Source organism: Narcine bancroftii, chromosome 3 (genome assembly GCF_036971445.1).
Source record: "Narcine bancroftii isolate sNarBan1 chromosome 3, sNarBan1.hap1, whole genome shotgun sequence".
NCBI lineage: Eukaryota > Metazoa > Chordata > Chondrichthyes > Torpediniformes > Narcinidae > Narcine > Narcine bancroftii.
Genome location: NC_091471.1, coordinates 71,843,784 through 71,863,388, shown reverse-complemented (window position 1 = coordinate 71,863,388; position 19,605 = coordinate 71,843,784). Strand labels below are relative to the sequence as shown.

The following is a 19,605-nucleotide window of genomic DNA, read 5'->3' as shown; positions in this document are numbered from 1 at the left end:
TGCTAAATCAATTACATCCACAATGAGGGGTATAACTAAATCCTTAAATTCTCTCTCAAATTCTGGCAGGAAACCATCCTACCCTGGTGATTTATTGGACTTTTTCAATTTCTTTTGGGGTAAAGGGGAGGTCCAAATTTGCTTGATCTTCTTGATCAAATTTGGGCAGGCAAACAGCAACAAGTCAATCTTAGTCAGGTCTTCTGGCAATTCTGATTTATATAAGTTTGCATAGAACTTTTTAAACGAGTCATTGATTTCTGCTGGATTATATGAGACTGAGTTCATTTCAGTCTGAATGGAATTAATTGTTCTTGAACTTTCCTCTGCTTTAATTTGCCAGGACAAGATTTTATATGCTTTCACTCCAATTTGTATCTTTGTTTAGTTCTTAAAATGTTTTTTTTTCAATTTTATATGTGCATAGTGTATTATACTTGAGTGTTTTGACAAGCACTTTATATACTTCCTTGGAGCCAGACTGTTGGAACTCCTTTTCCAATTTCAGAAATTTCTGATTCCAGTCCTTCTATGCCTTTCATGTATAGTTTTTCTTAATATTTTTTAACATTTCCCATAAAATAAAACTAAATGAAGCAAAGGGACAGTTTATCTCACAGGATAACCATCTAATCTCTAATAAACTTAGAAAATTCTGGTTTTTGAAGGAAGGCAGGATACCTTCTTCACCTGGCGTACAAGCAGAGACTGAGGACAACAGCACTAGTGGAGAAGATGGTGAAAATATAGTTGAGTGAGGCAGAGAAGTGCCTTTAGGATTGATTTGAATCCGTGGACTGGACCATATTCAAGTACTCATCCTTTGACCTGAATGAATATATGTGTCACTGACATCATCAAAACCTGTGATACAGATCTCTACAAGGAGTCTAAGGAAGGCCATCTCAGCAACAAAGAAGCAATTCTGGAGGAAGCTAGAGACAGAGACTCGCCAGCTATGGCAGAGATTGCAAGCCATTACATCCTATAAAGCAAGGTAGATCACCATAAATGGCTGCAATGCTTCACTACCCAATGAGCTGAATACCTTGTATGTCCTCTTTGAGAAGGAGAACTCAACAGTGCTTACAAGAATCCCTACAAAGGTTGAGGATCCTGTGATATCTGTCTCTGAGGCCTATGTCAAAACATCAATCAAGAGGGTGAACCCTTGCATTGCTGTAGTCGAAGGTTCACCCTGGTTCAAAAGGGCATCAATCATCCCATTGCCCAAGAAGAGCAGGGAGCTGCCTCAACGACTATCACCCAGTAGCTCTCACATCTACTGTGATTATATGCTTTGAGAGATTGGTTATGGCCAGAATTAGCACATACCCATGTGTAGGACAGGATCCACTGCAATTCACCTACTGTCACAATCCATCCACAGCAGATGCAATATCACTGGGTCTTCACTCAGCTCTGGATCACCTGGATAATAGCAACATATACATACAGCTGCTCTTCATCGACTACATCTTAGCCTTCAACATTATTATTCCCTCAGTGCTGGTCAACAAGCTCCAAACCCTGGGTCTATGCACCCCCCTTTGCAACTGGATTCTTGACTTCCACATCAGAAGACCACAGTCAGTATGAATTGGAAACACTCCTCCTCACTGACCATCAACAAGGTGCACTTCCCTCCACACCCATGATTGTGTGGCTAGACAATTCAAATGCTATCTACAAATTTGCTGATAGCACCACAATTGTCAGTAGAATCATAAATGGCAATGAAGAGTACAGGAGGGAGATAGATCAGATAGATGATTGGTGTCACAACCACCTTACACTCAACGTGAGCAAAACCAAGAAGATAATTATGGACTTCAGGAGGAAATCAGGAGAACATGACCCAGTCCTCATTGAAGGGTCAACAGTGGAGAAGGTCAAGAACTTCAAATTGCTGGGTGTCAACATCGGAGGATTTGCCCTGGAGCCTCCACATAGATACCAACATGAAGGCAGATCACCAGCAGCTATACCTTGTGAGTTTTTTTTTCATTTAATTGTTTATTAAATGCTTTTGTAACTCACTGCAAAAGTACCTGGGTATCTGTGAATAAGGGGTAGTCAGACCTGACTATTCAATTAACAGACCTGATTGGCTTTCTGATTGGTTAAGGGAAGGCTTGATATCATGATGTTTGACATACTGATCAACCAATAGTGAGAGCAGTTTAGTTGACAGAAGAGTTGTGAGGCTCAGACAATTTATATAATCATATAACAATTACAGCACAGAAACAGGCCAGTTCGATCCTTCTAGTCTATGCCAAACACCTTCTCCCACATAATCCCATTGACCTGCACACAGCCTCAAGCCCGCAGCTACCACTTTGGCCAGAAGCTCATTCCACATTCTGAGTGAAGAAATTCCCCCTCATGTTTCCCCTATACTTTTCCCCCTTTAGTCTCAGTCCATATCCTCTTGTTTGAATCTCTTCCACTCTCAATGGAAAAAAAGCCTATCCACATTTACTCTATCTGTCCCCTCATAACTTTAAATTCTTCTATCAAATTCCCTTCAATCTTATTCACTCCAGGGAGTAAAGTCGTAGCCTGTTTAACCTTAACCTGTAACTCAAACCCTGAAACCCAGGCAACATTCTTGTAAATCTTCTCTGTACTCTCTCTATTTTGTTTTTTTAAAATTTTTTATTCTTCACACCATAAACCACACTGACCAAGATACACACATCTTCCCTTTCAAATATACACAGTGTCATTTTCTCCCCCCCCTCCTCCCATCCCACCCTCCCCACCTCCCCCCCATTCACCCAAAGCACAAAATCTAAGACACATTAAACCAGTCAAACAATGCTGTCATTCAACAAAAATAAACAAGAAATTCCATTGAGTCAATTCTTTTCATTTCCTTCTCCTTTCGTTATTTTAGGTGGTAGATGTCCCCTGTAGGTTTTCTCTATTGTGTTTCATGTATGGCTCCCATATTTGTTCAAATATTTCAATATTATTTCTTAAATTATATGTTATTTTTTCTAATGGAATACATTTATTCATTTCTATATACCATTGTTGTATTCTCAAATTATCTTCTAATTTCCAGGTTGACATAATACATTTTTTTGCTACGGCTAGAGCTATCTTAACAAATCTTTTTTGTGCACCATCCAAATCAAGTCCAAATTCTTTGTTTTTTATGTTACTTAGGAGGAAGATCTCTGGGTTTTTGGGGATTTGTTTTCTATAATTTTATTTAATATCTGGTTTAGATCTTCCCAAAATTTTTCTACTTTCTCACATGTCCAGATTGCATGAATTGTTGTTCCCATTTCGTTTTTACAACAAAAACATCTGTCAGATACTGTTGGGTCCCGTTTATTTAACTTTTGAGGTGTAATGTATAGCCAGTGTATCCAGTTATATTGTATCATACGTAACCTCGTATTTATTGTATTTCTCATAGTTCCAGAGCATAACTTCTCCCATGTTTCCTTCTTTATCTTTATATTTAAATCTTGTTCCCATTTTTGTTTAGTTTTACCATTTGTTTCCTCATTCTCCTTTTCTTGTAGTTTAATATACATATTTGTTATAAATTTTTTGATTATCATTGTATCTGTAATCACATATTCAAAGTTACTTCCCTCTGGTAACTTCAGACTGCTTCCTAATTTGTCCTTCAAGTAGGATCTCAGTTGGTAATATACCAACACTGTATCTTGAGTTATATTATATTTATCCTTCATTTGTTCAAAGGATAATAATCTATTTCCTGAAAAACAATTTTCTATTCTTTTGATACCTTTTTTATCCCATTCTCTAAAGGAAAGGTTATCTATTGTAAAAGGGAGTAACTGATTTTGCGTCATTATTAGTTTTGGTAATTGGTAATTTGTTTTATTCCTTTCTACATGAATCTTCTTCGAAATATTGAGCAGATGATGTAATACTGGAGAACTCCTACGTTGTACCAATATTTCATCCCATTTATATAATATGTGTTCAGGTATCTTTTCCCCTATTTTATCTAGTTCTAATCTAGTCCAATCTGGCTTTTCCCTTGTTTGATAAAAACCTGATAGGTATCTTAATTGTGCGGCTCTATAATAATTTTTAAAGTTTGGCAGTTGTAAGCCTCCTTGTTTATACCATTCTGTTAATTTATCTAGTGCTATCCTCGGTTTCCCCCCTTTCCATAAAAATTTCCTTCTTATTTTCTTTAACTCCTTGAAGAATTTCTCTGTCAAGTGTATTGGCAATGCCTGAAATAAGTATAATATTCTTGGGAAAATGTTCATTTTAATACAGTTTATCCATCCTATTAGTGTTAGTGGTAAATCTTTCCAATGCTCTAAATCACCCTGTAATTTTTTCATTAGTGGATAATAATTGAGTTTATATAGATGGCCGAGATTTTTATTTATTTGTATACCTAGGTATCTTATTGCTTGCATTTGCCATCTGAATGGTGATTCCTTCTTAAATTTTGAGAACTCCGCATTATTCATTGGCATTGCTTCACTTTTATTTATGTTAATCTTGTAACCCGACACTTCTCCATATTCCTTCAATTTCTTATATAATTCTTTTATTGATAGTTCTGGTTCTGTTAAGTATACTGTAATATCATCCGCAAATAAACTGATTTTATATTCTTTGTCTTTTATTTTTATCCCTTTTATATTATTTTCTGTTCTTATCAATTCTGCTAGTGGTTCTATAGCTAACGCGAACAATAAGGGTGATAGTGGGCATCCCTGCCTTGTTGATCTGCTTAATATAAATTGCTTTGATATATATCCATTTACTGTCACTTTCGCCAATGGCCCCTTATATAATGCTTTAATCCAATTAATATACTTCTCTGGTAAACTGAATTTTTGCAATACTTTGAATAAATAATTCCATTCTACTCTGTCAAAGGCCTCTCTGCGTCTAAAGAAACTGCTACTGCTGGCGCTTTACTCCCTTCTACTGCATGAATTAAGTTAATAAATTTACAAATATTGTCTGTTGTGCGTCTTTTTTTAATAAATCCAGTTTGGTCTAGATTTACCATTTTAGGTACATAATCTGCTAATCTGTTTGCTAATAGTTTAGCTATTATCTTATAATCTGTGTTAAGTAATGATATTGGTCTATATGACGCTGGTGCGAGTGGATCTTTCCCTTGCTTTGGTATTACTGTAATTATTGCTGTTTTACATGAATCTGGGAAGCTTTGTGTTTTGTCAATCTGGTTGATTACTTCCAGGAGGGGAGGAATTAATAAATCTTTAAATGTTTTATAGAATTCTATTCGGAATCCATCCTCTCCTGGTGTTTTATTATTTGGTAGTTTTTTTTATTATCTCTTGTATTTCTACTATTTCAAATGGTTCTGTTAATTTATTTTGTTCCTCTATTTGTAATTTTGGTAGTTCAATTTTAGTTAAAAATTCATCTATTTTGCCTTCTTTCCCTTCGTTTTCAGTTTGGTATAATTGTTCATAGAATTCTCTAAAGTTTTCATTAATCTCCGTTGAATTATATGTGATTTGTTTATCTTTATTCCTTGATGCCAATACCATTTTCTTAGTTTGTTCTGTCTTAAGCTGCCATGCTAGAATTTTATGCGTTTTTTCACCTAGTTCATAATATTTCTGTTTTGTCTTCATTATGTTCTTCTCCACCTTATATGTTTGTAGTGTTTCATATTTTTTTTTATCTGCCAATTCTCTTCTTTTAGTTGTGTCTTCCTTCATTGCTAATCCTTTTTCTATATTTACTATTTCCCTTTCCAACTGCTCTGTTTCCTGATTGTAGTCCTTCTTCATCTTGGTTACATAACTTATTATTTGCCCTCTGATGAACACTTTCATTGCATCCCATAGTATAAACTTATCTTTCACTGATTACGTATTTATTTCAAAGTACATTTTAATTTGTCTTTCAATTAATTCTCTAAAATCCTGCCTTTTAAGTAGCATGGAGTTTAATCTCCATCTATACATTCTTGGAGGGATGTCCTCTAACTCTATTGTCAATATCAAGGGTGAATGGTCCGATAATATTCTAGCTTTATATTCTGTTTTTCTTACTCTATCTTGCATACGAGCTGATAACAGGAATAGGTCTATTCTTGAGTATGTTTTATGTCTACCCGAATAATATGAATATTCCTTTTCCTTTGAGTGTTGTTTCCTCCGTATATCCAAAAGTTGCATTTCTTGCATCGATTTAATTATAAATTTGGTTACTTTGTTCTTTCTGTTAATTTTTTTCCCAGTTTTATCCATATTTGAATCCAAATTAAGGTTGAAATCCCCTCCTATTAATATGTTCCCTTGCGTATCTACTATCTTCAAAAAAATATCTTGCATAAACTTTTGATCTTCTTCGTTAGGTGAGAATATACATTGAGTAGATTCCAAAACTCCGAATATATCTGACATTTTATCATTACATATATCAATTTTTTCTTTTTTCAGTAAATTTAGCAGTTTCTTCCTTTTGATTTGGTTATGTATTCTGTTAATATTTAAAGTCATATAGTTCAACGTAGCCATTTCATACTTTGTTTATCTTCCCTTTCCGTTTCCTCATCATCACCTTTCCTTCTTATCCATTTCTGCTTTCTTGTTTTGAACACTTTATAAGACAACATTTCTAAAACATCAAACATTTTCCTTATTCTCCTATTTAAAACTTCTTTAACCCCATTCTCCCCTCCCCCTCCTGAGTTGCCCTTTATCCCTTGTCGGGCAACCACATCTCCCCTCTCCATTTGGATTTGCGAATTCACTCGCAAGCATCAACTGATTTTGACCGTAACTCCTCCCCACCCAGCCCCCCCACCCCCCGGAAAAGATTTCAATTTTCATATATAACAAAGGTCACTCTTTTAATTCCCTCCTTATTCCCTCTATTCCCTTTCATTCCCTTATTAATTCTTATCTATACTCTATATATTTTCCTCTAAATACAGATACACTCATGTATACACATATATACATACACATCTATATATATATACACCCATATACACACATACATATAGTTCGTGGTCATTTTTACTCTCATTACATGTCTTCATCTCTCTGCTTGTTTTGTAGTTCTGCAAATTTTCGTGCTTCCTCCGGATCCGAGAATAGTCTGTTTTGTTGGCCTGGAATAACTATTTTAAGTACCGCTGGGTACTTTAACATAAATTTATATCCTTTTTTCCATAGGATAGTTTTTGCTGTATTGAACTCCTTCCTCTTCTTCAGGAGTTCAAAACTTATTTCTGGATAGAAAAATTTTTTTTGACCTTTGTATTCCAGTGGCTTTTCTTATTTTCTTCATTGCTTTCTCCAATATATTTTCTCTTGTTTTATATCTTAAGAATTTTACTAAAATGGATCTTGGTTTTTGCTGCGGTTGTGGTTTTGGGGCTAATGTTCTATGTGCCCTCTCTATTTCCATTTCTTCCTGTAATTCTGGTCTTCCTAGGACCCTGGGGATCCAATCTTTGATAAATTCTCTCATATTCTTGCCTTCTTCATCTTCCTTAAGGCCCATTATCTTTATATTATTTCTTCTATTATAATTTTCCATTATATCTATCTTCTGAGCTAACAGCTCATGTGCCTCTAACTTTTTTATTAGATTCTTCTAATTTCTCTTTTAAGTCCTCTACTTCCATTTCTACAATTATTTCTCGTTCCACATTATCCACTCTTTTTCCTATCTCTGATATGACCATTTCTATTTTATTCATTTTTTCTTCTGCACTCTTAATTCTTCTTTTTATCTCATTAAATTCTTGTAATTGCCATTCTTTCACTAATTCCATATATTCTTTAAAAAAAGATATATCCATTGTCCTGCCTTTCTCTTCTTCTTCCATTTCTCTATGTTCTTCTTCTTCCTCTGGGTTGGCCATCTGTTGTTTCCTTGTTTTCTTTTTGCTCTCTTCTTTCTTGTTGTCGTTATTTTCTATGTTCTGCTCCTGTTGCTGTGTTGCAGCTGTCACTCTCAGCTGTGGAGATCGACTCCGCAGCTGTTCCCCCCTCCCGTCAGTGTGTTTTTTTTCATGCGCGGTTGCGCACTTTTACTCGGCTCCGCGAGCCATTTTTGTAGTCCCGAGCCCGGGACTTCCACAGACCTTAGGGAGCAGGCTTCTCTCTCCGCGGCGGGCCTCCTCGGACAGGTAAGGCCTTCACCTTCTTCTTCCGACGTTCTTTCATCTTCTCTTCTTCCCGTTGTTTTCGACTTTTCTCTCTTCGCTGCCATTTTCTTCTCACCTTTACTTTGTTTTAATTTTTATTCTTGTACCTTTGCGTTTTGTGCGTTTTTTTTCAACTTTTATGGAGAGGGCTGGAATTCCCTGACCGGCCACTACTCCATCACGTGACTCCTCCTGTGAGGAGTTTGAGGAGATTCTGTATGTCACTGAAGACTTTCAAAAAGCTACAGGTTTTTAGAGCATTTTGGGTGATTGTCTGTCTGGTATGGAGGTGCCAATGCTCAGGATAAGGAAAAACTCCAGAGGGTTGTTAACTCAGCCTGTGACATAAAGGATACTGGTCTTCCCTCCATTGAGGAGATCTACAAGAGGCAGTGTGTCTTAAGAAAGCAGCCTCTATCGTCAAGGACCCCCACCACCTAGGCCATGCCCTCTTCACTCTACTACCATTGGTAAAAAAGGTACGTCTGAAGAGGAGCACTCAATGGCACACTGCCATCAGATTTCCGAATGAACAACAGGCACTACCTTACTTTGTCTTTCTTGCACTATTTTTATTTATTTGTAATGTGGTTTATGAATTTTGTGACATGTTCTTGACAACAAATTCTGATTATGTGCACATCATATTCAATTTCTTATATATATTTTGATATGGGACCTTACGAGTCTCTAATTTTAAAAAAAATTTAATTTAGAGGAAACCGGAGCACCCAGAAGTAACCCACACAGACACAGGGATAACATACAAACTCTTTACAGGCAGTGCTAGATTAGAATACAGGTCACTAGCGCTAATACTGTGCTGCACTAACTGCTATGATAACTGCTTCTCCAGGACTTTTGTTATTGCACTACAACTTCAGACCCTGCCTATTTCTGGTTTTCCTTCTACAAATGCCTTTAATTTTCTTTTTTCTTTCCTTTGACTTTCAATGCCAACAAGGGATTGGGGGTGGTTTGGGGGGTTGGAAGAAGGAATTTACTGTCTTCATTGATTCCTGATTAAATGCCACACAAAATAATTATGGAGAATTGAATACACATTCAAATATGGTTTTGTTTGAAGTAGGGAGTGATATGCAAGTGTAGAAAAAATAAATTTTAATTTCTGCCAAATGAAGGGAAAAGATAGTATGCTTTTCTACTGTTAACTACCTTTTTGATCTCTAGTCAGGCAGTTTGTTTTCAAAAAATGTATCTCTTACATTTTTGAAACTATTTTTCTTTCACACTACACCCTGCACATTTGTCTTGTGCAATATTATACTCAGCACTTTTTCACTTTTGTTTTATTGCAAAATTATTTTTTTTAAAATTAGACATAAAGGCCTTTTTGGCACACCAAACTGTGCTACCCAAATACCCCAATTAATTTGGAGGGTGGGAGGAAACTGAAAATCCACACAGACATGGGGAGAACATACAAACTAATTACAGAGAGTGGTGGATTTGAACCCGGGTCACTGGTACTGGAATAGCATTGTGCTAATATATTCTTATTATTGCAGTATCTGATTTGCCACAGTATCTGGGTACTCGTGACAATATGAAATTCAAATAATCAGAACCTAGTCCAGGCAGAAGGGAAGGGCAATCAGTGGAAATGGATAGACGTAAACAAAAGAGCATAACTGCCCTTTTAACAGCTATCTTATTTAGCAGTATCAAAGAAAAATCATTGTTCCATCCATTGCCCTCTTCCATAATTAACATTTTTCTTCTCTTGCTCTTTTCTGAGTAAGGACCTCAGACCTGAGATGTTAAGTGTTTCTCTTTCTACAGATGATACCTGACCTGCTGAGATTTATCAGGATACTCCCTCGCTCCCCTCCCTCCCTCCCCCCCTCCCCTCTCTCCCTCCCCTCTCTCCCTCCCTCCCTCCCCCCCGCCCCCCTCCCCTCCCCCACCCCCGCTCCCCTCCACGCTCCCCTCCCCCGCTCCCCTCCCCCGCTCCCCTCCCCCGCTCCCCTCCCCCGCTCCCCTCCCCCTCCCCCTGTCCTCTCCCTCTGTCCTCTCCCTCCCAACAATGTTTCAATTTTATCCACATTTGAAAAGTTATGTTAACTAATTTGTTAAGACTCTTTTCATTGTGGCAAATAATGATCAAAAACACATTAGCTCATTGATACTTTTGTTAGACCTGATAATGTATATAATTGGCTAAAAATGAAAAACCATGAAATCCTGGCAATAAAAAAAACCTTGCTCAGAAAGTCTCCTAAATTTCATGTTAAGTATCAATGCTGACAGTTGGATTAAAGCAGTATTAACTTATTTTTCCATAAATGCAGCATACAGGTATGGATTGCTGTTAAATAGCCTGTTGGCATCATTAAAAAACAATTCACTACAATATCAAAGCACACACTTTGAACATAACGGAAAGACTGAGTTACTAGGATAGATTGAATAGGCTTGGACTTTTTTCTTTGAGCATAGAGGGTGAAGGGTGATCTTACAGAAGTATACAAAATCTTAAGGAATAATAAAGAAGATGAATAGATAGATTATTGTACCCTCAGGAAAGAATACAAGTTTAAGCTGAGGGGAGAAAGACTTAAAGAGTACCCAGGGAGCAACTTTTTCCACACAGTTGGTAGTGCGTAAGACAGAGGAAATGGTTGAGGCAGATAAGAGTTATGACACTGAAAAGACATTTAGAGAGCGAGAGGCTATGGCTCAGGGTCGGCAAACATGACTTGGTTGGTATTGACAAACTGAGCCAATCTGTGCTGTTGACTCAGTTGGTTTTCAAAAGTACCATAATAATATTACATTGAACAGATTGGAGTCCAAATTGATGATTGCATAATTTTACATTTAACAACCAGAAATAAAACAATAGAAGTTCTACATACTGTATTTCATTTTTGTTCAATATGTAAAGAAGTCACAATTCTATACAGTGCAGTTTTCCAAAATATAGAACAAACAAATGCGATTTTGGCCATCACTCTGAAATGTTAACTGTTCTTCCATTCATAAATACACATTATCTGAGTATTTCTGTTTTTTTTATTTCAGATTTTCAGGTTCTGCAGCCTTTTAAGTATCAGAACTACAATGAAAATACACAATTCATAACCTTGTTGGTTGTAAATATTAAAAAACAACTTTAAATTAACAGTACCAAAATTAAAGCTAAAACTAACAATGCTTTCTCTATTTTATAAATTTTTCAAATGTCAACATACATTTTCATTGTCAAAAGGAAACTCAATTATTGTTCAAATGCTACAAGAAGAGATCTTTAAGAGTTAATTGATAGCATGTTACAAGATTAATGGGCCCATGTACAATATTTTTAAATTAGCAAAATATCCCACAAATTGACATTGAGCCATCTAAGAAAATATCCAAATCTTTGACAAGAGATTCAAAGATGATAAACTGCACTTGGTGCGAGTTATGCTACAGACTGCAGAAAGATTATGATTTCAAGTCTGTCAAGTTGAACAAATTCCAGCCTTCCTTGGAATGATTCAGCAGTAAATAATTTAATGTGGGGCAGAATTTAGTAATGTAATAGAGGTGGAAATATGCAGTCTTAAGTGGTCAGAAGCAAAAACTAGGACAGCCCTAGATCAGTCTCAGAAGAAGGAGTTGATAAGTAGGGGAAAATGGACAATCACAGAGAGAGAGGAGAGAGAGAGTGCAAGATAAAGCCACATACTGTTAATACTAATGTGAAATTCAGTGTACGATGCTGATGAGAAACTGTTCATAAAATAGGAAGGGCCTTGGGGTGGGGGTCACTAACAGTAATCATGCAGGTGGAAGAAAAGAAAGCATTGTTGGTGATTCTCTAGTTTTGGCATATTGTTTTTTAATAATGCCAACAGGCTATTTAACAGCAATCCATACCTGTATGCTGCATTCATGGCAAGAATGGAACCAGGCAAAAACAGACAGATCAAGGGCAGATTACTTTTGACATACCAAGGATTACATTAATAACTTTCCAGTTATTTTTGTACAGTTGCAGCAGTTTAAAAATATCATTTAGAGGATTCAAAAGATTCCAAGTATGATGGAGAATTAGTGCTTTTTTTGAATAAGACTATTGCCAATGGTAGTGGATCCACTTGAGAAATTGCTGTGAGATGTAGCAAAGAAACATTCATTCTATGGAATCAATTTTTAGTACCAATATGTTGAATTCTTCTTTGGCTTGGCTTCGCGGACAAAGATTTATGGAGGGGGTAAAAAGTCCACGTCAGCTGCAGGCTCGTTTGTGGCTGACAAGTCCGACGCGGGACAGGCAGACACGATTGCAGCGGTTGCAGGGGAAAATTGGTGGGTTGGGGTTGGGTGTTGGGTTTTTCCTCCTTTGCCTTTTGTCAGTGAGGTGGGCTCTGCGGTCTTCTTCAAAGGAGGTTGCTGCCCGCCAAACTGTGAGGCGCCAAGATGCACGGTTTGAGGCGTTATATATTGAAATACTGTACAAGATAATTCAGAATGTGCAAACACATTCTCAGTAAAATCAAGCTGTCATCGATTTATTCTTTGTTGTCATTAAGGAGCAAATGAATTTGGTTCCTCACTAACAAAGTTCGTAAATCAAAAAAATCTATTTTGGACTTTAAAGGTACATTAAAATCAGATTATGATTTAAAAGAATTGTTTTACTTGTGGTATACCAATTATTGCTCCTTCAGCCAAAATATACCTAATGAAAATTAATTCAATCTAGATTTCCTTGATTTGATATAAATTCATTCTTTCCAAGGGTTTCTTTTTAAAAAGGAAGTGACAGTCACCATTTCAGGTTGAGATCCTCATAAGGCCTGAGTATGTAGAGGGAAGAAACTGAAGAACACGAGGGTGAAAAAAGTTGAATACTGTACTGCAAAAGCAAATCTAATTCATTAGTATTTTACAAATTTAAGTTATTTAACTTTCTATATTTAGTGAGAGTACATTACACAAAATTACAAGATTTAGCTGAAAACCAGAGAAGTGAGCTTTGCCCTTTACTTCGTAAACTTTTTTGCAAGAATCAGTAATAATTCAGGAATGTGGACAACTGGGGCCTTTTGAGCAAATGTTGCTGTGGTTCAAAGTACAAGGCTATTTTTCTAATGATCAACTGTTAAAATGATAAAGTTGACCAATGTGCAATAGATGAACATATTCTTTTAAAAAAATTAAAATAATTTAAACTGTTGTGCAAAAAATAATCACCAAAAAAGCAGAGAGAAAATTTCAGTCAAAATTCAGTTTATTTTTAAGAATTAAAGTACATGGAGAGAAAGTAAAAACTCCTTACAGACAGCGCAGGATTCAAACACCGGTCCTGTCCCAATCGCTGGTGCTGTAAAGGCATTGCACTTACTGCTACACCAATCATGTAATTAAACAATTTGCATGTAATTAAAGTGTAGATTGCAGATTTGATTCATTCTTATCTGTATACATTTTGGTTGACCATGTAGGAAATGTAGAAATTTAAAAAAAAACATATTCCCCTCATTGCAGGGAAACAATGTTCAGGACATTTGGCTTCACAAGTGTTTGTGAGAACTTAATTGCTTCATTGGTGTGGGTATAAGAGAGCTAGGCTTGCTTCTGAATTTTTGATCACCTTTGGAGTCTATAGTTGCCATTTTTTTCTTTTTAAACACAAGGACCAGAGTTGAGCCAATGCAAGTCAAAGAAGCCATTATGAGGCTGAAAAAAAAAGAATAAAACAGTAAGAGACATCATCCAAACAGTAGGATTACCAAAATCAACTGTTGGGAATATCATCAAGAATAAAGAGGGTACTGGTGATCTCAGTAATTGAAAAGGGACTGGTAGGCCAAGGAAGACTCCACTGCTGATGAGAGAAGAATTCCCATCATAATGAAGAAAAAACACACAAATGCTGGAGAAACACAGCAGGTCAAACAGTGCCTTTATGTCCCAAAGGTAAAGATACATCACCAACATTTCGGGCTTGAGCCCTTTATCAAGGTGTGGAGGAAGATGAGATGTCCAAACATAATGAAGAAATATCACCAAACGCCTATCCGACAGATCAGAAACACACTTCAGGAGACGTGTAGGTGTACCAATGAAGACAATCCACAGAAGACTTCATGAACAGAAATACAGAGGCTACACCGCAAGATGCAAACCACTAGGTAGCCACAGAAATACAGTTTGTCAACAAGTATTTAAAAAAAGCTTGCAGAACTTTGGAAAAAGGACTTGTGGTTAGATGAGACCAAGATTAACCTGTATCAGAGTAAAGGCAAGAGCAAAGTGTGGAGGCATAAAGGAACTGCCCAAAATATAAAGCATACTACCTTTGCCATGGTTTGCATCTTACAGTGTAGTCTCCGTATTTATTTTCATGAAGTCTGCTGCAGACAGTACTCATTGACACATCTATACCTGCCTCCTGAAGAGTATTTTTGATCTGTTAGACATACATTTGAAGACTTTTCTTCATTATGATGAGAATTCTTCTGTTATCAGCAGAGGAGGTCTTCCTTGGAAGACCTGTTCCTTTGTGATTACAGAGTTCACCAGTTTATTCTTTCTTCTTAATGATGTTCATTTTGCGAATCCTAGGCGATATTTCTTACTGTTTCATTCTTGATTTTCAGTTTCATAATGGCTTCTTTGACTTTCATTGGCACAACTCTGGTCCTCGGGTTGAAAAAAGGCAACTACAGACTCCAAAGGTGATTAAAAGCATAGAAGCAAGCCTAGCTCTCTTATACCTGCACCAACAAAGCAATTAAACATAACTGAGTATTTATGAACACCTGTGAAGCCAAATGTCCCAGATGTACGGCACTCTGAAATGAGGGGACGATGTACAAAAAGTGCTTTATCTTGGCGCCTCACAGTTCGGCGGGCAGCAACCTCCTTTGAAGACCACAGAGCCCACCTCACTGACAAAAGACAAAGGAGGAAAAACCCAACACCCAACCCCAACCCACCAATTTTCGCCTGCAACCGCTGCAACCGTGTCTGCCTGTCCCGCATCGGACTTGTCAGCCACAATCGAGCCTGCAGCTGACGTGGACTTTTACCCCCTCCATAAATCTTCGTCCGCGAAGCCAAGCCAAAGAAAGAAAAAGAAGAAAAAACCAAAATGTATACAAATAACCTTGAATAAAATTTGGAATGTGCACTTTAATTACATGTGAATTGTTTGATCACATATTTAAAACTGCAGAGCACAGGGACAAATAAAGGGGGGGAAAAAAGTGTCTATGTCCCAAATATTATGCAGGGACAAGTTTAAAAAAAGCACTTTTCCTAATTTGAGGGAAAGAAATCCATTAACAAAAGCATTATGTAATAACTGTTTTGGTAGAACAATGCTCAATCCCCATAAAGGACAAATTTATTACATTATTTTTGAATAGAAATCCTCATTGATGCTAGTACAAAACAGAACTTCCCCAAGTTACAATGCTAAAAGGAAACTTTTTCCTATAATAGTTGTTGACATCCAAAGAAAAAAATTCCCAGAATAAACTTTTCCCTTGCTTGCATCATCTCTCAGCTCTGCAAGGTTTTCAAACTACTTCTCATGTCTTGAATGTATCAACTTAAGCCATGGCATAAATGACTAAAACACACAACTAAATTTCTAAACACAATGAAGTAGTACACTGCAATACCGCCAGTGACTTGTTAAAGGTGGAGGGAATAATGATATTATCAAATAGTAATTACTGTCAGTAACCATAAAGGGGAAAATATAAAGCCTAATTTCAGAATTTGTGTGGTAAAGGTGAATGTAGTCAGAATATTACACCAAGACAGATAAACCAAAAACAAGTTTGTTAAACAAAAGGCTTAACAAGTTTAAAAAAAGCAGCAACTTAGCATAAAATTGAAAAAGCATAATCTCATTTCAGATTTCGCACAAAACCAATTGAGATATTTGACAAGTGATGAACAAAGAAAAGTATTTTCAGAATTTTATATTTCCCCAAACGTGCATGTTCCCCCAGCTTCAATGTTGAACATTGGGGTACCTCAGCTTCCAAAATGACTTGCTCTGTTGCTCAGAAATAACTTTACAAGGTGGTGCTTGGATTTTATATACAAAGTTTAAGATATTGAATTTAGTTTGTATATTACCAGCAATAGTAACTAAATAAAAAAATAACTTTTGTATTATTAACAGTACTCAAGGTGCATAAGGTTTCTTAACAACAAATGCTTCACATGAAAGCTATTAAAGACTGATTACTCCTATTTGACTAAATGCAAATATGATTGGTAATTTATCCCTTCAAATTGTGCATCATTTTGTAAACAAAATACAACCAATATTGCTACATTTTTATATAGCTTTTCAAAACTTGAAACTTTCCTGGTAGTGAATTTTTAATACTTCACTGCTTGAACAAAATCTCACCATTCTATGGCACTATGTTGGCCTGTGCATTAATACTGCAGCTATATTAATTTATAATTATTAAACACTTTTTTGGAAACATTTTGCCAAATTAATTTCTGGTTTACCGTGCAGATCTTTTAATTGCTACAATAATTGCTCTGCACTGGTCAAACCAAATTTGGAGATAGAGCTTCACACAACTTTTCAAATACATATTTAAATTTAGTTTTGTTTCACACCCTCAAAATACTGATTGAAAAATTATTTCAGTATGTTGAGATAAACTCTTCAAGTGTTTTTTTGCACTTACCATTGTTATGCTTAGAAGCTTAGTATGTTAGAGATCAGAAAGCTTTTTTTAAAATAATTTACAACTTTCAAAAGATGTTGCATGATATTAGAAAAGGTATGATCCACGTTTGTTTCTTCAAACTTCTGGCACAATATCAAATCTTGCTCTTATTTGAGTTCTAAGAAATAGGAAGATGTTGCTTCAGGATTTCTTTTGTTGTTGGAGGTATTTTGTCAGGAAATTTTATATGAAATTCAACTATATAGTCACCATGTTGATTTGGAGTCTTAGGAAATGGTAAACCCTCTCCTCTCAGCCTCTTCACTGTCCCAGGCTTGATAACATCATTGCAAGGTAGGGGAATCACTCTGCCATCAATTGTAGGGATATTAACTGTACACCCACACAAAGCCTATGGAAGTAAACAAATATTTTATTGTACTAAGATATTCAGAAGCACTTTCATCTGAAAAACTCAACATAAATTATATACAAATAGGAATAAGAGAAATTCATTTATTTCATCAGGTTTGTCATTTTGAAGGGAAGTTTGCAGCACAATATTGGAAAAATAATGATTTAATAGCTTTGATCAAGGAGAATTTATACATTATCCAAATTCTGACTAAATAGATGATATGGAGTCTATGATAGGACAAATACATTCAATAAAAAGAATTGCCTGTTCACCAGAATGACATTTTCTCACTCATTATTAAACCACTGCATCCATTATTAGTAACAACTTTGTATGCATTGTATCAGTTGTGAAGAGGCAGGGGGTGGGGGAAAGGTGACTTAATTCAACCTGAAGTGATAAGTAATTGGTATCGTGCAGAAGTTCTTCTGCAACATTGAAGATGGTTCCTGGCAATTGGGCTATCATGTGCTTAGTGATAATTTTCATTTACTATTTCCTCTGCAATGTATATGAACCAGACATCTTTGCAGATGTGATGTCAGAGATTGGAGGCACAGTAAAAGGGCAAATGGAGTGAGATGTTTAAAATGGACTATGTAATTCCCTATGCATTTCATCTTTAAAAGGGCATATTAAATTTGTACAAGCAAATTTGAGGTTAATTTGCCATTTCCAGTCACTGTCAAATATCAACGTGAAAAGGCAATTTTCTGGCATTCAAATAAATGAAATACATATTTGTAGTTTTATCATATTCTTAAAGCCCTGCAGAATTTTTAGAAGTAGGAACTATAATCAATCTATTTAATATACTAAAGAAAGAGAATAGAAATTGAGCTGAAGTTCATCAGTGCACCTCTCTCTACTTTTATAACTTTGAAAAATACTTTGATTTCCTTCCTTAAAAAAAACATTTTAACTATCTTTTCCCACCCATCCCCAACCCAATAGTGCTTAAACTTATGATTATCAGGGGAGTCTGAGCTCGTTAGTATTATCTTAAATTATATAATAACAAGTAGATGTGAAATTTAGAAGGCAATTTTGAAGAGCTGGGCCATTTTCTCCTAATGTCTTGAGTAATATTTATCAAACACTAGTTCAGTTCATTACTAGTGCTACTTCTAAAACTGACTGATTAGTTTTTGAAAATAGTTTCTGATATTTGAAATAGGTTTGAAAACCAATATCCACTCTATCACTTAACAAATTTAAGCAAAAACTAAAATAAACATGTAATAAGTAACAACATAATATGAAATATAATAAGTAAATTAATCATGCTAAAATATTTCCAGTAATGAAGGATAAAGAAAATGAAACTGCAGATGCTGGGATCTTGAGCAACAAAAATGAGAAGCTAGAGTAATTCTACAGGTCAAGAACTACCCATGGATAAAAATAGTAATTTCTAACTACCGATGTCGATAACCACGTCAAACCATTGAGATCCTTCAGCTTCTCACTAAGGAAAAATAGATTATCTGATTATGAATATAGGTTGTCGTCACTTTTCACTGGAAATTTTGATTCTGAAATACCTGAACGAAAAATCGTTAAGTTACACAAATGTGTTGAACCAGATGTGGTCTACATTTAATATTCATTCCAGAAAGAATGAATATTAAACTTCAAACTTAATATGCTAAAATGAACAAGATGCCACTTCTGTTCTTCCCTAGTCATCTGCCCACATTCAGATGCCATTCAAAAACACAATTTTAATAATCAAATTAGAAATGCCAATGTAATTCTCTCTGCCAGAGCCCTTGAATTGTGCCTGTGCATGTACATTTCCTGTGGCCATGACAAAGAGCTTGTTCTAAAATGACTGAAGAAACAATACCCACCCAACAATGTTTTCATCCACCATGAAGCTCTTGGCCTAGTTTTACAAAAGCTAGGTAGCATTTTTGATGCAAAAAAAGTCAAAATTCAATACCTCTTAATGTGAAGTTGACAAATTTGTTTCAAATACTTCTGGATGGAACTTGTTACAACTGTTTCAGAAATTGTTACTCAAAATATTGGAATGAATACACATACATATTGTATATATACACACCGGTATTGCTTCAAATTGAAAAAAATTACACAAATAAAGGGAAGATGAAAAATCAAGAACTGCAAGATGATGTAATGATTAAAAATGTTCAAAACTTTTCTACTGGGTAAAATTTGCCCAACATGTTCAGCTGCGAACCACAGTCACACAAAAATGCATTTAACAATCTTATCTAAAAAGATGCATTTGATCTTGAAAATATCAAATGACCAACCATTACCTACTTTCAGAAGATGTCCAGATTACGACTCTCCTTCCTTCTGAACTAAAACAGAGACCCAGCTCATCACATCAG

At 35.8% G+C, this 19,605-nt stretch overlaps 1 protein-coding gene across 4 annotated transcripts in view; it reads right to left on the bottom strand.

Moving 5' to 3' along the window:
- Positions 1–13,385: 13,385 nt before the first annotated feature.
- The window catches only part of dnajb5 (DnaJ heat shock protein family (Hsp40) member B5), a 31,458-nt gene continuing 25,238 nt past the window's right edge, over positions 13,386–19,605 (bottom strand). For 2 of the 4 annotated variants that reach the window (XM_069924250.1, XM_069924252.1), the window contains one exon: positions 13,386–17,236. In XM_069924250.1, the coding sequence (XP_069780351.1) occupies positions 17,003–17,236 (234 nt within the window). In that variant the 3' untranslated portion in view covers positions 13,386–17,002. The remainder of the gene's footprint in view (positions 17,237–19,605) is intronic. The other 2 variants (XR_011353457.1, XM_069924253.1) reach the window with 2 other exon arrangements.